This window comes from Bison bison, unplaced genomic scaffold (genome assembly GCF_000754665.1).
Source record: "Bison bison bison isolate TAMUID 2011002044 unplaced genomic scaffold, Bison_UMD1.0 scf7180017864470, whole genome shotgun sequence".
Taxonomy (NCBI): domain Eukaryota; kingdom Metazoa; phylum Chordata; class Mammalia; order Artiodactyla; family Bovidae; genus Bison; species Bison bison.
In genome coordinates, this window is record NW_011495031.1 from 643423 (window position 1) to 665239 (window position 21817).

General features: G+C 38.8%; 1 protein-coding gene across 1 annotated transcript in view; it reads right to left on the reverse strand.

Moving 5' to 3' along the window:
- The window catches only part of TMEM117 (transmembrane protein 117), a 619460-nt gene that overhangs the window by 582791 nt on the left and 14852 nt on the right, over window positions 1-21817 (reverse strand). The window contains exon 3 of the mRNA XM_010860739.1: window positions 12184-12488. Coding sequence (XP_010859041.1) covers window positions 12184-12460 — 277 coding nt within the window. The 5' untranslated portion in view covers window positions 12461-12488. The remainder of the gene's footprint in view (window positions 1-12183; window positions 12489-21817) is intronic.

Genomic DNA, 21817 nt, shown 5'->3' on the forward strand with positions numbered 1-21817 from the left:
AAATCTTCCCACCCTCTCCCTCTCCCACAGAGTCCATAAGACTGTTCTATACATCAGTGTCTCTTTTGCTGTCTTGTACACTGGGTTATTGTTACCATCTTTCTAAATTCCATATATATGCGTTAGTATACTGTATTTATGTTTTTCCTTCTGGCTTACTTCACTCTGTATAATAGGCTCCAGTTTCATCCACCTCATTAGAACTGATTCAAATGTATTCTTTTTAATGGCTGAGTAATACTCCATTGTGTATATGTACCACAGCTTTCTTATCCATTCATCTGCTGATGGACATCTAGGTTGCTTCCATGTCTTGGCTATTATAAACAGTGCTGCGATGAACATTGGGGTACACGTGTCTCTTTCCCTTCTGGTTTCCTCAGTGTGTATGCCCAGCAGTGGGATTGCTGGATCATAAGGCAGTTCTATTTCCAGTTTTTTAAGGAATCTCCACACTGTTCTCCATAGTGGCTGTACTAGTTTGCATTCCCACCAACAGTGTAAGAGGGTTCCCTTTTCTCCACACCCTCTCCAGCATTTATTATTTGTAGACTTTTGGATTGCAGCCATTCTGACTGGTGTGAAATGGTACCTCATAGTGGTTTTGATTTGCATTTCTCTGATAATGAGTGATGTTGAGCATCTTTTCATGTGTTTGTTAGCCATCTGTATGTCTTTTTTGGAGAAATGTCTATTTAGTTCTTTGGCCCATTTTTTGATTGGGTCGTTTATTTTTCTGGAGTTGAGCTGTAGGAGTTGCTTGTATATTTTTGAGATTAGTTGTTTGTCGGTTGCTTCATTTGCTATTATTTTCTCCCATTCTGAAGGCTGTCTTTTCACCTTGCTAATACATTCCAGTATTCTTGCCTGGAGCATCCCATGGACAGAGGAGCTTGGTGGGCTACAGTCCTGGGGTCGCAAAGAGTCAGACACAATTTAGCAACTGATCATGTGTTCATTGAATGTCACTAGGTCACAGTTTAGGGAGTTCAAAAAGAGGGACTTGTGGCAGAGGCCAGCCTCCTCACCCTGGTGCCCCTGGTCACCTAGGTCAGGTGTTTGTAGGAATGTGGCAGCAGCAGGAGAACATGAAGTTTAAAATTCACAGACAATCAACTTACAATACAAACACTCTGGGGCTGGTGGAAGGGAAGTTCTGACTCACTCTCCCAAGTTTACATGTCTGCTCATGCACTTACTCTTAGCGGGCCTATCCATTTCGATGGGCATATTCTCAAGAACACACAAAGAATCATGCAAGCACGGACAAGGGAAATCCTGACGTGTAATCACATTCCCCTGGAATCTGGGGAGGAAGTAAAGTCCAGCAAGGCTGTGAGATGACTGATGGCTACATGAGCAGAGACCATCGTGCTCAGATCTTCCAGGTCAGCACCAACCACAGGCTCTTCCCGGAAAACTGCACAACATTCAGCGGGGTCAGCTAAATGACATTCTTCGTCCAAAACAGAGGGCTGGTCAGGCAGGAGGGGATGCCAGGAAAGATCCCTGCACACGGGCAAAGTGGAGCGAAGCCATGGGGAGTGGCTCTGCAAAAACCAGTCCTGAGGCAGGCGAGGCTTGCAGGCTGTCAGTTCACCATCTGGGAACCTGAATAGGCGCATGTCCGGGCACCAGGAGACTTCAGTTTATGTTCCAATTTTACAACTGGCTACTGTTGTGACCTTGGAGCCAAGCTAATCAACCCTGAACATTTCTGTTTATCCATCAGCAATAAGTCTGGGTCACAGCCATGATAAAAATACAAACCGAAAACAACAGGACTACTTCAACCACCACTGATATTCAAAATCAAATGTGCAGCTTCAAGTCTACCACTGAAAGCAACTAGAGTTTGTCTTTGGCAAGGCTGTGCACCTCATGTTCCAGCCTGATTCCCTGTGTTCCTCCAGTTCTTCTTTTCTTCTCCCCTTCTACCTAGAACTCTGCACAGCAACACAGCTACCACATCAGAACACTCTCCAGCATTCTCCCATCCACCAGCACTTATCTTCGGAACCTAGATCTCCCAAGGATGTCCACTGTTAACATCTGTTAGTTCATCACCCTCCCAAGTAGCATAACACTTCGACCCAGTAAAAAACCTTCAAGAAATGATTCTAAGGTATGGGTATGAATAAAAGAGAAAAGAAACAAACGAGGGGAAACTTTTATTTGTCAGTACTCTTTCAAATCACATTCCCCTCCCACCCAGGACTATTCTACTATTTGAAAAACAAAACCTCAGCAGTGTGATTCTAAATGAAAAGTGATCAAGCACTCTTCACTTCAAATTTTACTAAGTATTGTTTAACTGGTTAGTTACATTTTGCTCATCGGTGGAAGCAGTTTCTCTTAGCACCATGTGTGTGTGGGGGGAGGGGGTCTCTCTGCTGCAATCAATTCCATTTGATAGATGCTTTCTTAAGAAATTTCTACCATTACCTCCCATAAGTAGGAAATGAGAAGAGAAAGTGGAGGCCACTATTGACTCTGGAAAGGAAAGGGTGCCTTGGCCCCTGAATGACTCATCTCTACCAAGTACAGTAAAAAGTACCTAGAAAGGTACTTGGTTAATAATTGCTTAATTACCATGCCCTAATCTGAATTAGTTCTAGGAAGTCCTTGAGGTATCTTTTATAGTGTTTGTGTCCTCTGTCCTATGGGAAGCAGAGCAGCCAGAGGATCCTAACACATTGGAAGCTGCGGCTGATGCCCTTTAGTGCTAATGGATGCACAGCTGGCTGTGCTGCAAACTAACCGAAGGCACCTAAGAAGCAGGTGTGGGGAGAAATGGCCACAGACTTGCAGTTTCCAGCCTCACCTTCCTTGCCTTCTCAAAGACAAAGAACATTAAAGTAACAGGAGAAATTTTTTGGAAAGGGCTGCCAAGTTTAATAACTCTCAGACATCAAATTCCCCTATGAAGAGGGGTGTTCCTTGGGGATTATTTTAATGCTAAATGTCAATCATTTTCCTAGCTTACATTTCCTAACTTCACATATCAAAACCCTTTGCTTTTTTCCTCCCATATTAAATGCCACTCCATGCAATGGTGTAACATTTTCTTCAATATGAACTCTGTGGTCACTCTGAAATTATTTTACTCTACAAAAAGGAATCATGTGCTGACAATTCAAGTGTCTAGAAAAATGAAGACTCTGGTATTGTGTATACACAGTTGAGAACGAAGATGGTGATAAACATTTAAATAGTATCTATCATGAGTATCAAACATGATCTTGTATCTTGAGAAGACAAAGCTTAAAACTATGGATATTCTATGTAAGTAACATTTTGTCTACATATATGGCATTTGTTCTCCTCCAAAATGAAGTATGTAGCATCTTGAGAATGCAATACTAAAAATAAGTCAATCAGACAATCACTTTGGGTAATAATAAATACACATATTTTTAATGTACTATAAACTATCGGAATAGTTATTATCAACTTTCAGGGTCATTTATACTATTCAGCTATTGAGATCTCAAATTAGCACAAGAGATTGGATCATACTCACATCATTGCATTAAATTAATAATTTTTCCTTATAAGATATCTGATTAAATCTGTTCATGTTTGACATTCCTGTATCCCAAGGACTATCTTATCCACACTTTCTGAAATGTCTGAATATTTTCTATTTTGAAATGATAAAATCATATGTATAACTCAAATACGAAGAAAAAAATTTCAAACTAGACTTAAAGCCAAGACAACAGAAAATAAACAAGCTTTTACCTTTATTAAATCCATTAAGTGACAAAACATTGTTGAGTTACTTGGTATTTTATAGGTGACAGGCTTTTGTTTAAATAAAATGAAAGGAAAAAAATTCCTAGAATTTGTCTCCTCAAATTTCTAGATGTTTTGAGAATGCTGTATTTAGCACTTCCTGTTTAAAACTAAAACAGACCTAGGTACACAGAAGACAGCAAACTCTTAATATTTTGCCTAATATAAACACAAGAAAAAGAAACCTTCAACATGTATTTTTCTTTTGTTTCTTATCAGTCAAATCATTACTTTTTTCATCACAGCCTTTGAAAAAAGAATCATGATTTCTATGCAGATAGATACCGTGAGGAAACCAAAGATTTATATGAAACTTTGCTTATAGTCAAGTACAGATCCATTATCCAATTTCTGTAATTAAAACCAAAAGACTCTATCTTTGCAACCGATTTACTAGCAAGACCTGACCAAATCTGAATTCTTGTTGTTGTTCAGTTGCTAAGTTATATCCGACTCTCAGCCACCTCATGGATTGTGGCACTCCAGGCTCCTCTGTCCTCTACTATCTCCCAGAGTTTGCTCAAATTCATGTCCATTGAGTTGGTGATGCTAATTAACCACCTCATCCGCTGCTGCCCCCTTTTCCTTTTGCCTTCAACCTTTTGATTGAATTCACTTAGCAGCAAAACCTAACCTGAGCCCATCTGAGCGGGTTTATAGCCTTTATACCACTTCAAGTGACTACATATACATTCAGCTACAGATATATTGATGTATTTGATGATGGAGTATATCTTCAGTCCTGTAGGGCAGTGAAGTCACTCATCTATGTCCGACTCTTTGTGACCCCATGGACTGTAGCCTACCAGGCTCCTCTGTCCATGGGATTTCAAGGCAAGAGTACTGGAGTGGGTTGCCATTTCCTTCTCCAGGGGATCTTCCCAACCCAGGGTTCAAACCCAGGTCTCCTGAGTTGTAGGCAGACACTTTTACCCTTTGAGCTGCCAGGGAAGTCTATTACCATAAGTACAAACACTGAAATCTTAAACACATCTGGTCTCCAGGTTTGGGTAAGCAGTGGTGGGCCTGGATTAAGATATGTGAATGCAATCTGTGCTTACTGAGTACAGGTCAAAGTAAGTTGGGTTTTGCCTTTGTTCTTATTACCTGAACCTATCATTTACTGAACTCATTATCTCTAACTGGATTCTCCTAATGACTTTCTTTTTTTAATAAGATTATCATTCCCTTAGTCAACAATACCAGCTTTCCTAGATCCCCATTACTTCACCCTTACTCTCACCTCCTCACATCTCATTAGCTGTGGAAGCTGCAAAAGGTTCCAGTACCTCCCACTCTGTTGCCCACTATCTCACCCCTATGCCAGACCGGCCTGAGTGAGAAGTCTCAAGCATGAGGCTCCCAAAATACTTTCCTACTCCTTTCAGTTCAGTTCAGTCGCTCAGTTGTGTCCGACTCTTTGTGACCCCATGGACTGCAGCATGCCAGGCCTCCCTGTCCATCACCAATTCCCAGAGTTTACTCAAACTCATGTCCATCGAGTTGGTGATGCCATCCAACCATCTCATCCTCTGTCACCCCCTTCTCGTCCTGGCCTTCAATCTTTCCCAGCATCAGAGTCTTTTCCAATGAGTCAGTTTTTCGCATCAGGTGGCCAAAGTATTAGAGTTTCAGCTTCAGCATCAGTCCTTCCAATGAACACCCAGGACTGATCTCACTTAGGATGGACCAGCTGGATCTCCTTGCAGTCCAAGGGACTCTCAAGAGTCTTCTCCAACACCACAGTTCAGAAGCATCAATTCTTCTCCTACTCCTTTCTACTCCCCTAATCTCTCTCCCTCCAATTTCCAGTAGATTCTGCTTCAAGATTAATCCTGTAATCATCTCCCATCTGTTTGGATACTTTCCTTGATTCAAATATTGCAGTGATAAAGTCCAAAGTCTGAGACCACCATATAAGACAAAGAATTTAGACTCAGCCTATCTTTCCACTGTATCTCCTGTTCTTTCCTAACACAAACCATTCACCCCAGTCAAAATGAGTATGACCTCCTCAGTTTTGCTCCACTCTAAAAAAGAGCTAAATTGTTCTCATTTCTTTTGCCTACACCATCTACCTCATGACCTGAAATCTGTAATGAATCCTTTGCTTCATATTTGATAATTTTAAACTCACTCATGCTTCAGACTCCCTTAAATCCCACATTGGCAGCAATTTTCTTTCCCCTTGTTGGTCCACTGTGACCTCCCTTTTTGAATTCCCACAGCTCTCACTATCTGTTCTATTCATTTGATACTTGATATGCATTTCCTGTATTATCAAAGTAATTAATTTTTCATGCATATGTATCTTATCTTTAACCAGACTTTAAATTCCCTGAGAGCAGGGGCCATGTCTGATATCTTATAAATGAACAAATGAATACTCTTCTATAGCTTACAATAAAAAGGCAACACTGGCAAAGATAACATGTAAAAGACAAAAAAAAATTAATGTATTTATTCATTCAGATTTATCAAATAATACTATGTTCCAGGCATTGTTTTAGGCACTGAGGATTAAATGATAAGCAACAAAGCATTATTCTTGACCTTGTGAGGCTTATGGTATGGCTAGGAAATAAAAAATTAATAAATAATTTATACAAATTATGTATATGTGTGTTTGAAAAAAGGAACTAGACAATATTAACAGGCCCAGAATCATTTTTATACACTATACTAGTCAGTTCATTCTTAGTCGACCTGCCCTTCACCCACATTGCCTGCCCTTCATCCAAATTAAAAAGAAAATTGCAACGAATAGGCACTCTGCAGATGTTAGAAAACAAAAAGAAACAAAGGAATACAAATAGCAGGAGCAGTCTGTTTGAGAAATAAGTCTATCACAATCTTGATGTTTTAATATCCATCCCTAGATAAAGCTATTCAATCAGAAGGTATTACTTAGACTGATCACTTCTTAAAAGTTATACCCTAAACCTTTAAGAAAGTTCATTTTAAAACACAAGAATATGAAATCTACTTCTGCACTTGCCACCTCACCATTCAGTGTTTTCTATATTAAAAAAAAAAAAAAAAATCTCCTTACTAGAATTTAGGGCAAGAAATTCCAGAATTTACTGCACAGAAAGATTCCCCTATGAAATTCAATCTGCATCGTTTCTGTCATTTTGGATATCCAAAGCTATGTGATGTATCACACACTCCCTTTTGTCCAGCCTCTAAGGAAGCACAAAACCTACAAGGGAGCAAAACTCATGAAATCAAAACATATTTGATTCTATGGAATCATTTTCTACTCTAGAAACATATGTGCTAAACACAAATGCTTTGTAAATCATTTCAATTCCTTTTTTGGAATAAAAATGATTTCTTGGATAAGCTCAAAAAATCAAGTTCCCCTTTTCATATGTTTTGTTGTTGCTGTTCACTTGCTCAGTCGTGTCCAACTCTTTGCAACTCCATGGACTGCAGCACACCACGCTTCCCTGTCCTTCACATCTCCCAGAGTTTGCAGCATAATAAGCCTTACTGGCATAATAATGTCAGGTTTCTCTATTGATGGATATCTCAAATAAACAATTCTATAAAAGGCATTATTTAAATTCATGCTTAATTTTTTAAACAATGGAATCATCCAAAAAAATGGAAAACAGAGGCACTGGAAAAGTACAAACTGATAGTCCAATGAAATCCAATTTTTGTAAATCCTAATATAATACCTCAACAAGATTCAGTGTTAAAACTAAAGAAATTTAACTGAAATGTATTAATTCTGATTTCACATGTGCTCTTAAATTATATTCTACATTTGGGAAATTTGGGATTTGTGACCAGTCTGAAATCTTACAAGTTTAGTGCTAATATGTAGGAAAACCAACTCCCTCATTTTATTCCAGTCATACAGCACAGGTGAGAGGGGGATAGTTTTAAATGCATGTAATCATTTCTGTCTCTGATAAAAAGCAGTTTCCAATTTGCAAGAGTCGGTATTTTAATTTAGGACAAATCCCACTACAAACTATAAATCATGACAGGGTTTCATGTTATGAACTAAATTGCTTATAGTTTTCATGTCTCATAAAAATAAGATTTATATCCAATGAACTGTATTCAATTGTGTGCTCATACAATCATTCACTCTTCCTCACACACACTTTAAAATGCCAATATTGTGTTGACCTTCTAAAATATACTAAGAGAAGACTTTTCATAATAAAATAAATGAGGGAAAAGTCAACAAATTAGTGAAATGAAAGGGGGAGTGACATTCTATTTAATATTTTTATTTCATTAAAGAATTACAAAAAAGGAATCTGTTTACTTGGTAAAGCAATAATTTTGATTATTTTGTAAACCATCCCAATTTCTATAACAAAAGTGTCTGTGCTTGTAGTGAACAATCCCATAGCTCTTAAGATACATAAATCATCATCACCATTACCACCACCTACCACAAGCTTGCATCTACAAACTGCTAAAGGTTTAAATATGGCCTTTTTAAAAAATGAATTATGTACAAAAGGGAACAACGATGAAAACATTCATCACATTCCAAACCAATGCAGGTGCCTGCATTAAAATGTGGATTCTTTTCCACAAGGCTGCATGGCTGTCAGTTCCAGAGTTTCCTCCTGTATGTGCTTTGGTGCAAATGGACACAGTGGGAGCTGAGAGAAAACAACTTCATCTGATAGGAGGGAGTCAGAGAAAGTATCACAGAGAACATAATACTTGAACTTGGATATGAAGGAAAAAGAGAAATTGGCCAAATTAACAAGAAGGGGGCAAGCATGATGAGCACAGGGAGCACGCATGCAAAGGGACAGAGAATTGAGAAGACAGCAGGTTTGAGAACTAGCAAACAATTCCATAGCATGTGGAAAGAGACCAGGTTAAAAGTCAGGCAGGAGCAGACAATAATGTGCTTTGAAGTTTTGATTTTTTCCTGTAGCTGATAGGAGCCATTTACCCATGTTAAAAATATATATATATATATGTATATATATATTCTAGTAGCAAAATCCAGAATGAGTTGGAGGAGGAGAGAACTATTAGGAGAAAATGACCAATAAGAATTTGTGAGTGAAAGAAGAAACAACAGCCATGGAGAAAGAAAGGAGGAGATTAGTTTGGAGTTCATTAAAAAATTAAATCAGGAGTCCAGTTATCTTATCTAGTAATCACCAACAGTTGCTGAAGATTATTATCCCTTTTCTAATACCCCACATAATTTCATAGACTTTTAATAAGGGGAGAAAAGAAAAAAGTAACTTACCAAATAAAAGTGATAAAGCTGACTATTCTATAAAATCTTATCTATTGTAAGAAAAAAAAAAAGACACACTTTTGCATTATTTTAAAATAACTTGTAGTCAATAAACTACATGATTTTTTTTCAGGGGTGAATGATATCAGTAAGCAAATTAAAAAGCCATGACTAAATGTAATTTTAGTATAAGAGATAAGACCACAAAAGAGTAACTTAACAAAATGTAATAATTACAAAGCCAAATTATCTGCCTGTATTATTAAAACCATTACCTTCACCTAAATTTTCTTTTTTTTTTTCACCTTATGATTTTCATTCAGTCTTTTATACATAGGCAGATAATCTGGTTATTGGATATTCTGGAAAAACTGGATGTTCTAGTCTGAATTTGCATTAGTTTTCTATATTGAGCAAATTTATGGAATGGGTTACAGATACATCCAGCCATTGCTTATAACTGACATCTATTGTTCTGCTTGTCCAGCACCCTTCACCCATCTTTAAAAACTGATCATCTCCTGCTTACCCTTCCTCTTGACCTCTTATATCCATGTGATTAGTATCATAACACCACACCTGTTCAATGTTCAGTGGATGGCCCAGCTCATATCCAATTCCTAGTTATCCTTCGTATCAATGACCCATCTCTCCATTTAACTTTAGGATCCACCATCTTCAGAACATACCCTAGTTGAGAATCACCACTAACGAATGTCTGTATTTCTGCTACAACATGCCATCTAACCACATCCATCAGTCCTTCCCCTTCTCTGAACAGGAGTACCTGTTCATCGGTTAGGTTTTGTCCACATCTTCAGGCCCCTGTCCACTCCTCCCAAACCATTGTCTTCCCCACCTCCTTTCCACGTCCAGCCAGAACCCTCTGCTAATCATATCAACAACTCTTTCCCTAGAACTTTCCATTTGTTTTCCATCCTTTGTTTCTAATACAGCAAGCCTGAGCATTCCCCAACCAGATGAATCACTCAAATTCTGTGCCAGGTAACAGAACTCTCACAGAGAAAGCTGCGCCACTATTCAGATTGCTGTCATTGAAATTTATAGTGACTAACCACCACAGCCCTTGGCAATCATCAGTAAACCCTGTCCTAGTCAGTTCACATCCACATTCCCTACTGTAACTCTTTCAAACGTTGACCACTTTCTGGGATAAGAATCCACCTTCCCATGCATGGGACTTGGGTTTGATCCCTGGTAAGGCAACCAAGATCCCACATGCCTCTGGGTAACAAAGCCAGCCCATGAGGGACAACTAGAGAGAAGCCCACGCACTAAGACCTAATGCAGCCAAATAAATAAATAAGATTTCTTAAAAAAAAAAAAAATGCTGACCACTTTCTTAAGCCCTTGTTCATCAATCCCTCTATCTTTATTGTAAGCTCTTCCTTCCTCATAGTGAAACAGAAATCTCGAGGTGGGAGGACACTCCCCTCCCCACTCCTCTGCCTCAAATATACCTACTAGAGTATCAACCTTGATCTCACTCATGATTATCTCTGAGGAACTAAGTCTCTCTTACTGTCCTAAGACCACTATTTGTGCCTGGGTCCTAAGTCACAAACCAAAGAAACCTTCAGAGATACTGTCTTCCTTCTATATCTTTACCTGTGCTTCAATCTAACTTCTTCCCCCACAACGACAAGCAGGTCAATTAATCTCACCTCTCAAATAAAACCACCATCACCTGAAATAAAAACAAAATCTCCCCTTGGCCCCTTTTCCAGTTTTAGCTACTTCCCATTTCCTCATCAAATTTCTTGAAACCACATATTTTATAATAAATATAAAAGATGTACATTTTCTATGTTTATGTAATAGAAACAGATGGCTACAGTTTGAGGAGTAGAGATTGAGAAGAATATACATGTAACATTATGTGTATATAGGTACATATATTTTTGTTTATTTCCTAAACCACTGCCATCTGTTTCTAACCAAACTTCTAGACTGAAAATAACCACACTGTTACCTATGATCTTATAATTGCTAAATTCAAAGTTTCATTGCTAAATTGTCTTCCTAATTGACCCAGGAGCATTTAAAACTTTATTTCCCCCCACAGCACTTACCACCTCTTTGCATTTTATACATTTATTTGATTAGAACATTTCTCCCTTCTGTAGAATGTGTTTATGAGGGTAGATACCCTGCGTTTTCGATTCAGAGTCTAGAATAGTGCCTGGCATAATAAGTAACCAATGAATTTGTTGAATAAATAGTACCCACCTCCTGGCCAAAATAGTTTGGACCAGAGGTAGGAACCACACCCAAACTGAGTCAACTTTGTTTAAACCTAAGAGTTTAAACTCGGGGACAAGAGTCAAGACATTCTAAGTGGATATAAACTGACCTTAAGGGTGAAAAGAAAAGAAAGCAGATATGATAGAGAAGTTGAGACAAAGAACATCCTTTGTCTCATCATCCAGATAGAATTCAAGCCTCGTTTCCATTTATCCCAATTATCAAAACAAATTCTATCCCTGGTCTCTGTGAAATATCCCAAAATCCATATAGTAAGTTATTTTTAAACATAAACTAATTTAGTCTCTTATTCTGTTGCTTACTACCAAGAGATTCCTTACTATAATAGTGGTCTCTGGTTGACCAGGATGCTCAAAATAAACATCTAGAACCAATGTTCAAAATTACAAAAACAAAAAGGAAAGAAATGAAAGTAACAAGTTAGAGTTCCCATTCTAATTCCCTGAATGAACAATAGGTGTAAATATATGGGCAATGGTTAGCCTACTTTAATGATACGGAATCATTCTGTTTATGATTTACAAACCCTTTATGACATTACACTTAGGTACTACTTCTGGGAAAAGAGCTATTTACACATCTTCCTGAAGTAAGATTTCACACATTCATTTTAGATGTAACAACTTTTTTTAAAAAATTAAGTTTAGAACTAATTTTATCTCATGCTAATATTCCTCAGGCAATAGACAAGTACACCATAGACAAGTACAGGGAATATCTGAAGAACCAGAGCTACCAGAGCACACAGCAAATTAACGCTGGAAGGCAAATGAAATGCATTCTAAACCGGCATTTAGAAATAACAACGCTCTATCTTGGAGAATAGAATTTAATAATTACCTACATTACATTTCATGGGTACTTACCAAACAAACGCCGATGGAATAGAAATTTGCCAGCTATTAGTCCTATGAGAATGGCAAGTAGCCATAGAAGCACCTTCAGAAGCCTCCAGCCAACTCCTCGAGGATATTTATTTGTTACAAACGAAAAACAGTTTCCAACAACAATAACATTGGCTTCTGTTTGGCTGTGAGAAACTGGGTCCTCCGCAAATATTAAGAAGTTAAAGAAGATCACCAAGTAAGCCACGATCATGCGAGACCAGGGGTGCTGGAAATAATAACGGAAGTCTTTACCCATCCTTCAAAACTTCACTTCCACGGTTCACCTGCAGAGAAAAGATACACAGCGTTAGAGCAAAAAACAAGTAGTCCCTCTCTTTCTGTTACCCGTTCAGATTCACAACAACTCAACAAAGAGGGATTTGGAAAAGATCAATTCCTAGTTATGGTACCAAGACAAGTCTGAGACTGAGAACAGTAAGAACTGTCCCTTCCCTGTTACCTCATCATACTTCTGATCAAATGAGGACTTAGGGAAGTAAAAGAGTAGGGAGAGAGAAAGGGATATGAGAGGGCAGACTGTGGTCTGAAATTGGAATGATGACTCTTCCTATTTTAGATAATCATTTTTATGTTTTAATCATAAAACAGATCATTTAAAAATTAAAGAAACACAGAGGTAAACTGATCACCAACTAACGAAAAATAAATATCCTCCTCTACCCAAATCCTTCTCCTTGGAGTTAAGATCCCTTAATAATTTTGTGCCTATACTTTCAGATCTTCTTTTTTTTTTTAACATTGAAAAATGTGTGCACATGTACAGACTTTTATAAAAATGTTCAGTCTTCTTTGTCAAATAATTTCAGCACAGAATAAGTTTCATGAAATAGCTAAGTCTATGGCAGAGTAGTTGCAGGCAGGAGAACTTGGGGAACTCTGCTTGTGTGAACTGAGAAGGAAGGCAAAGATTTTGCAGAGGAAGACAAACTCAAATTGGAGTTTGGAGGATCTATAGAATTTTTTTCCCAGCGAAGAATGCACATATGCTTAACCTAGGTGCATGCAAGGGCCTAGAGGCACTGCAAAATATGTAACATGCCTAAAGAGCAAGGCCCTAACACAGATGTGTACTTCAAGTACAGAAGCTTTCTTAAAATGCTGATACTCAGGCCCCACCCCTAAATCTTGCTCAGCTCCTCTGTTTTTCCTCTTTGGGGGCCAGTCTGCCCATAGGAACAAAAGCCTTTCTAGGTCCTCCAGGGCTGGGTATGGGTGACTAATTTATCTAATTCTGGGGTTCAGTCTTGGTGAGCCCATATGGTGCTCACACTAAGCTGTAACTCTTTTCTTATTCAGCAATAAAGCTGATTAAATTTAGGATAATAATAAAATTCTCATTTTACACGTAGCTAAAGATACAAAGATCAAGTCACAAGCCTGAATTAACTTGAAGTTAACGGAAAATCTGAGAATAGGCTCCAAGGCTGCCTCCCAAGTTCCAGTCCAACATTCTGGGCAGATGAATATCAATTAAGACCACAAACTAAGCTAATGAAGACTTGGCTTAATTATTTAGAAAAGTTATGGAAACACACAAAAAGACTGGCAGTAAAATTTAGCAACACAGACAGTCATTGTGCCTTCTATTCATAAAACTTTTAACCAATTTCCTTCTTCATAAATACTCTGAAATATCTGTTCTTAGGGGCTGGAGTTCAGATCACTAAGGGATGGCATTTTTTTTTTTTTTCACATGAGATTCATCACCCAGTTATAGACCTACATTGTTCTCACACCAAAGAATGTAGATAAAAGTAGTTAAGAACAAAGACAAACATCATGCATTTTCACAGTATTCAATACGCAAGAATGCCAGAAGGGGCCAGCTGTCAACTCAATTTCATGCAAAATCTTTGGAAGTGTCCAAAGACCACTTTTAGAAGAGAATACACAGAAACACCTCAAGGCCAATGAGTCCTGAAGCAGAAATAGTTGCTATATGCCCATCAGAACTGTACAGGGCTGTCAGCTAAGAAGTTAGTTTCTCTGAAACTTCTACCAGTGAGGAATTCTGGTGTGGTTCCCCCATCAACTCCCTTCACCACCCACACACAAGCAAGGCAGCCGCATGTAGACAACTAAATACATATAACTCTGACTCATTTTTAAATAAGTGTTTTGTGGAAAGTAGGCATATATTTATTTTATTGTTGTTATTTTTAACTTCAGAATCTTGCTTTGTGGGCTCTGTAATTTCCACATGTCCAAACTGAGTTATAACATTCAAAAAAATTTGGAGGTAGTTGTTCCTCTCCAATATTTATATTGTTTCAAGAGAGAACTGTAGTACTGAACAACAATCCTGCCTTAGTACAGGTCCCAACTCCCACAGCTATGCTATGCATGCTACTACCACTCCCTTATGAATGATAAGAAAACAAAGAAGGGACTTCCCTGGTGCTCCAGTGGTTGGGAGTCCACCAGCCAATGCAGGGGACGTGGGTTAGATCCTCGTTTGGGAAGATTCCACAGTTAAGCCCATGAGCCACAACTATTGAAGCCTGAGTGCCTAGAGCCTGCGCTCTGCAACAAGACAAGCCACCGCAACCAGAAGCCTGCACGCTGCAATGAAGAGCAGCCCGCTTACCGCAACTGGAGAAAGGCTGTGCACAGCAACAAAGATCCAGTGTGGCCACTAATAGATTCATATTATAATCATAATAACAGAAAACAACGGAACAGAGCAGGTGCTGCCTATTTAATTAACAGATCCATGAGCAGAAGAGCCAGGACTTGAATCAAAAGCCATTCCTGGCCCTTGATCTCTCTAATACACCCCAACAAATCTGGAAATGTTTCAAAAAATATTTCCAATCATGTTTACGGCTTAGTCTTCATTTCCTCTAACAGATTCAGTGACTTAGACACTAGCCGAGTGAATAGGATAATCTGGTCTTATTCTTTTATGGTAAACATGTTTACATATTCTTGTCTCATACTCCAAAGTGGAATCAATGTCTCCTAGTGGGCCCCAAATTTCAAAACTTACATAACCTGAACAACAGCACTCATCTCTGCTTCCTGACTCCCTACGTGAGGAGGCTGACAAAAGTTTGCCTAGTGATACCAGCCTGTTGTCCAGACCACCAAAACTGCTTTCCCCTCTGTACTTCCCATAAAGCATTCTGATGATCAGTACAAACATTCGGTGACTGTACTGTTAACCCAGGATTGAAGCTGTTCAAACTGACTATGCTACAGGGTATACGCAGTCTAAAAACATTTTAACTTTTTAAAATTCAATTCTGCTTCCATATTGAGCTTTTATCTTAAGTAAAAGTGCTTTTATCTTAGCACTTAGCAGATCATAGTAAAATTATCTGTTTATGTATTTGTCTCCCTCTCTAGATCACAAAGTCCCCAGGGAAAGGGCTGTTTACTTTCAGGGCATAGCACAGTGCTGGCCTCATAGTAGGCAACCAAAAAACTGGATAAACTGAGTGGAACTACAAACGAGAAGCCCCCTTGTATAAATGAGATGAGAAGAAGGCAGAGCAACCTGCCATTCCTTCCACTAAGGAAAGGGAAGAGCAGCTGAATCCAAAGACTTCAAGGATGATGGGCCAGTAACAAGCACTGATACACCCTCAACCCCATCCCTACAGCTACCATCCCATTTCAGCACCAGGTTCTGCACTGTTCTCATTATTACTAAGGCTAACATTTATTAAAGACCTACCACTTTGCAGACACTATGCTAAAGGGCTTTATAAACATCTCATTCAAATTTCATAGCAACCTAATGAAGAGATACTCTATCGGAAGCAATGTTTAAACTGAGTTTAGTAGATTGAATCAAAGAACAGAACAAGCCTACGCCAGAGCCAGGATTCAAATTCAAGCCAAGTGCCTTCAACATTCTATACTACATCTTCACCACACAAAGCCATAGATTCCAAAATCTTGCCTTTTTTCATGTTGTTTAGAAAGTTCCTAATAATAAAGCCAATTGACATAAAAGATTCATACTACTTCTAAGATAAATGAATCTACTATTACTATTCAAACTGACTTGATACCATGATTGGAAAGAACTGGGATCATGTGACTGACCAGGACTGCTCTAATTTTTTTCCTTCTCCTTTGAGCATCAGTATAAGTAGTTGAGTTGATCTGATTGTCCTTTTGCAATGCATCACTGACATTCATTCTGATTTTCCAACTCTACTTATACAGAACACTGCACCTCTAAGAACTGGACTAATTCACACTATTCAATTTCCTCTCATAATAATAAAATCATGAGCTAGATGCCACCATCAGTATCTTGGAAGCCGCTGCTTTCACCAACAGCAGTGACAGGCTGAAACTTTATACTTTGCCTGATAATCCACAGGCCTTCAGTCATGGTTTATACACTAGAGGGACTGGTATTTAGCATAGATATCAGAAATGTAATGCGTTTTACTACAAGCCAGTATTTTACCTGGTGAAGTAAAGCAAAAGTGTTAGTTGCTCAGCTGTGTACGACTCTTTGGATCCCATGAACTGTAACCCTCTAGGCTCCTCTGTCTATGGAATTCTCCAGGCAGGAATCCTGGAGTGGGTAGCCATTTCCTTCTCCAGGGGATCTTCTCAACCCAGGAATTGAACCTGGGTCACCTGCACTGCAGGCAGATTCTTTACCATCTGAGCCACCAGGGAAGCCCCATTTCACCTGGTACTCACAGCTAAGAATGGAAAAATGGAAAGTAGGTAATTACATGCGAGTTGGGAGGAGGAGCTCAGGAAAGGACGTCTGGGACAGACATAGAGACGTATCAGTAGTTCTGTGTGGCTGGAACACAGAGCACTTGGGGGTACCCTCGGATAGTTAAGGATAATCTGGGGCTATTTTAAGGAAGATTACACAAAAGTAATGTTCTTTATTTTACTGATTGGAGACTATAGAATCAAAGTTTTCAAAGCAGAAGAGCAGTACAGTTGCTTGCAGCAGGGTTTTGAAAGATTTCTCTGCCTACTTGGAAAAAGACAAACTGCTAAGAGGCATGATGAAAATGGCAACGCTAGCTGGGAGGCAACTCCAACAGTTTACATTAAAGATAAGCAAGTACTGGACCAGGGGAACATCAAAGCCCTGCTAATTGTTTTAATCATTTACTTGATTGGACCAAAGCACCCTGCCTTCCTTACTTACTGGGGTTTTTCCAAATAAGTGAAAATCTCAAGGACTTCAAGAGTACAAATTTCATGTTTCCCTCAGCAGGAACCCTGGCTCAGGTTATGCTTTATGCATAATGACAAGTATGAGCAAGATGGAGTGTATCACTTTCATTTAAAAAAAAAAAAGTACAAGTTCATATGGCAAAGTCCTTGATGAACTAAAAAATTATGCTATACAAAAGACATTATTACTAGCGAAGTGCCCCCAAGGTCCAGCTCTGCTAATGCAGGTCTTAGCATCTAGTGATACCTAACCAGGTAATATGAACATCATTTGCACTGAGCAGCACTGTGCTAGGATTAAAAAAAAGAATTTCTCCAAATGTTTTGAAGCTCCTTGGTATTTATGTCTCAAAATTCACCTGGAACTCTTCTTACCTCTTGTCAAAGGGCTTATTAAAGATGACTGTGCCTGTACCCTGCCAAAAGTGTGAACTTTATTTCAGCACCTTGAATCTAATTTCTTGAAAAATAATTGTTAAAAAGATTTCTTGTACTTTGTTTTTTGTGGTATGCACTTCGTGCTTCAGACAGCTGTGTGTGGGATACTTCTTGGCTGTTTTAGTACAAGACAAAGTTAAAGGTTATTTACTTCAGTTACCTAGCTATAGTATTATATTAATGTATGTAAAGCTCTTTGCAGTTGACAGAACACTGTTTATTGATATAATCGTTTCATTTACTCCCTGGGAAATAATCACTTCAAAAATTGCCTATCAAAAGGGCAGACAGAGCTTTAAATTATTTAATACTATTTCCTTAAAAGATAAACAACAACAGCCTATGTTTATATCACATTTTACCTCTTAATGTTTTTATCAGGTGAAGTCACATCATTAGAAAGACTTTACACAAACAATCAAAAGCATCAGGAAGGCAAAATAAATGGTGATGGGAGAAATATGGTCCATTTCTACCTGACCTGCTGCTGCTGCTGCTAAGTCACTTCAGTGGTGTCCGACTCTGTGCGACCCCACAGACGGCAGCCCACCAGGCTCCCCCGTCCCTGGGATTCTCCAGGCAACCTGACCTGCTACTCACTGCTGCTGCTGTTGCTAAGTTGCTTCAGTGGTGTCCGACTCTGTGCGACCCCACAGACGGCAGCCCACCAGGCTCCCCCGTCCCTGGGATTCTCCAGGCAAGAACACTGGAGTGGGTTGACATTTCCTTCTCCAATGCATGAAAGGGAAAAGTGAAAGTCAAGCCGCTCAGTCGTGTCCGACTCTTAGCAACCCCATGGACTGCAGCTTACCAGGCTCCTCCGTCCATGGGATTTTCCAGGCAAGAGTACTGGAGTGGGGTGCCATTGCCTTCTCCGTGCTACCCACTAGCAAATCCTTAACCACTCTGAGATTCCACTTCTTCACCAGGAGAATCCTAATGAAAATACTTTCCTCACAGGGTAGTAGTGGAGACTAAAGGATATTTCATTTGTAAGTGCCTGGTCAGTTTCAGACATTGCCTTATCTGAGGACCACTATTAAAATGCAAGTGACTCCTGGTCATTCCCATTAAACATGAGCATGGAAATAACATCAACTCTATATTACATTTACTAAGTGGTTTTTATATGCTATTCTCAGTGTCTCGGGATTTTACTATAACAACACAAGGATGAATATCATCCTATTTTACAAATATTGAAAATGAGGCTCAGAAAGCTCAAGCTACTTGTCCAAAATAATATATAGAAAGTGGTGAAGTCCAGATTTGCTAATTCCATACTAATTCCATAACTTCATCATTCACTTGTTCACTATTCACTGTTCACATATTCACTGTTGCATATTTGTGCCAAGCACTGGCCTACATGTGAAGGTTACTAACAAACAACACCCCTGTTGCCTTGAACCTTAGGATCTAGATTGAGAGAAAAAGACATTAAACAGAGAAAAATGAAACAGACAGTATTTTAGAAAGTTATAAGTTGATGGAGAAAATGAAAAGTTAACATGGGTGTCAGGGACGTTAAGACGGTCTCACTATAAGGTGACAGTTGCAGACGTGAAAGAAGGAAGTAAAGCAAGCAGACATCTGAGGAAAGAATGATCCAGACAAAGGGAAAGGCCTGAGCTGCACGTGATTAGTGCATTTAAGGAAAAGCCAGGAGGCTAGTGTGACTGGACAGCATGTGCGTGCAGGGGAGTACAAAGGGACTAGAGATCTGGGAGACAGTATCATGATCAGGCCTGGAGGCCATCCTACCACATGGGCTTCGCTCTGTGCAAATGGGGGACAGAAGAGTGACACAATCTGACCTGATACTTGGAAATGTACCAGATTCTGGATACATTTAAAAAAGAAGAGATGACAAGATGCACTGATGGACCGGATGTGGACATGACCTGACAAACCCCAGAATGGATTTGCCATTTCCTGAGATGAGAATGCATTTCCTGAGATGAATACCTCTGGAACAGATATAGGCAACATAATAACTAACATTTTAGAGTGCTTTTTATATTTGGGGCTCTTGGCAAGTACTTTTCATGCATTATGTCAATCAGCCCTTAGACCTAACCTTTGGATTTACCAGTGAAGAAACAGAGTTTTTAAAAGGTTATCTGCCCAAGGTCATACAGCTACCAACTGGGGGAAGCAAGCAGAACCACCTCTTTATGACCCCAAAGTCAATACTCTTAATTATTATGTATTTCCTACACTGAAAAGGATAACCTAAAAAGTTCCAATGGGAAGGAAGCAAGGGTAAGAACTAGGTGGTGACTTATACCTATGGGGCACTCAAAAAATCTTTGCTGATGGATGAATAAGTGAAAAAGTAAATGTGTGGATGACAGTTGGGTAACAGACCAGACTTGTGTGAGGGGGAAAAAAAAGCACTGAAGATTCTATACCAGACAGAGCAGACTCTTGATAATGGGATATCCAAGTCTGTAAAAAGAAAAATGGCAGAAGGTGAGAAAACCAAATATATATATTTGCCTGGACCAGTCCTGAGGTAAAAATAGGTCTTAGTTTACTATTTAAATTGTTGGATGAAAAGGCAAGCATGAGGAAATGACATAGTATTTTACATAATGCAAGTGTTTAATACAGGTTTTAAAAATACAAAGAGCAATAATAACAGAAGTAAAGTTGGAACTTCTCATTTTTTAGTCCAATACAAGAGACCACACAGCCTTTTAAATAAAAAGCAACCTTTTAAGTCAATCAATGAAACCACTATAAGTGGCTTTGCACAGATATCGGGTCTGTACTTGTGGTACCCTAGCTAATTTAGAGGATCACATCCATAAATCACTTCCTAGACTTTCTCTTCACATTGTTCCAATATTTAAATTACTTTTTTTCCTTGTTATTACCCTCCAGTCTTTGGGATAACAAAGCACTGAACCAATGCAAGTTTTTAAAATAGAAAACCTGAAAGCAGAGCAGGTCTGAGGTTCCCTCTAAACATGACATTAGCCAACTTTCCCATCAAAACGGCCTCTTCATGTCCTAAGTCGAAAAATCATCAACAATTAATTCTTTTAAAATATTTAGACTTTCTCTTCAGTGACGTGTTGATAAAGAATTGTCATGATCATATTCCAGACACAACGCCAAAAAAAGTAAGAGTTAATGAATAAAATAAAATTTACTCATATCCGAAATTGCTTTTTAACTGACTGACAATATGAAGAAGCAAATTAAATACAATAAACAAGTACTGGTTTCTGAATATAAGGCTCAGATGAAGGTGGAGTGGAGTGAGAATAAGTATCTGAGTCAAAATGTCAAAATCCATAATAACCTTTAAAGTACGAAGATTGGGGAAGGAAGAATAGAGTTAGAGAGTATAAACATGATAAAAATTCAGTGTTTTACAACAGAAATAGCTCTTACAGGGACTCCACTACACTTTATACTCAATAAACTGGAAGAACTTATTCTGAAGGCGAAACAAAATCCTGAAATCTTCCTAGAAGTTCTTCTCTGGATTTCAAACAATGTATCATTTATAACTAGAGGGAAAACACATTTATTCAATGTACTTTAACTCAAAAAACACTTTGTTGATCATGAGACTTCTATCTACACATGAATACTAAAACAAGCATGTGATGTTTACTAGCATCTCTCTCATACACACACACACGCTTATTGTTCCACAGCGGGTAGAATGAATAAGGGAGCCAAAGTGGACCTACATGGGTCAAACACACTTGTGGGCCTCCGGCATTTTCAGAAGTAGGAATACATAAATAGCTTTATTAATCATGATGAAGGTGGTAAACACTCAAAGGTCCTCAAGTTTTGTGCGGTCTGGGGGGTTTTGTTTTTAAGGAGAACAGTCCTCAACTACAACCTGTTAATTTAATTAACGCACAATACTGGAGCTTTCACTCTGTTCGCATCCCAGGAATCACTGAAGCGAGGAAAGTTCGCCGTCCATCCTGGTGACGTCCCTCACCCCCCGGAGCCCGGG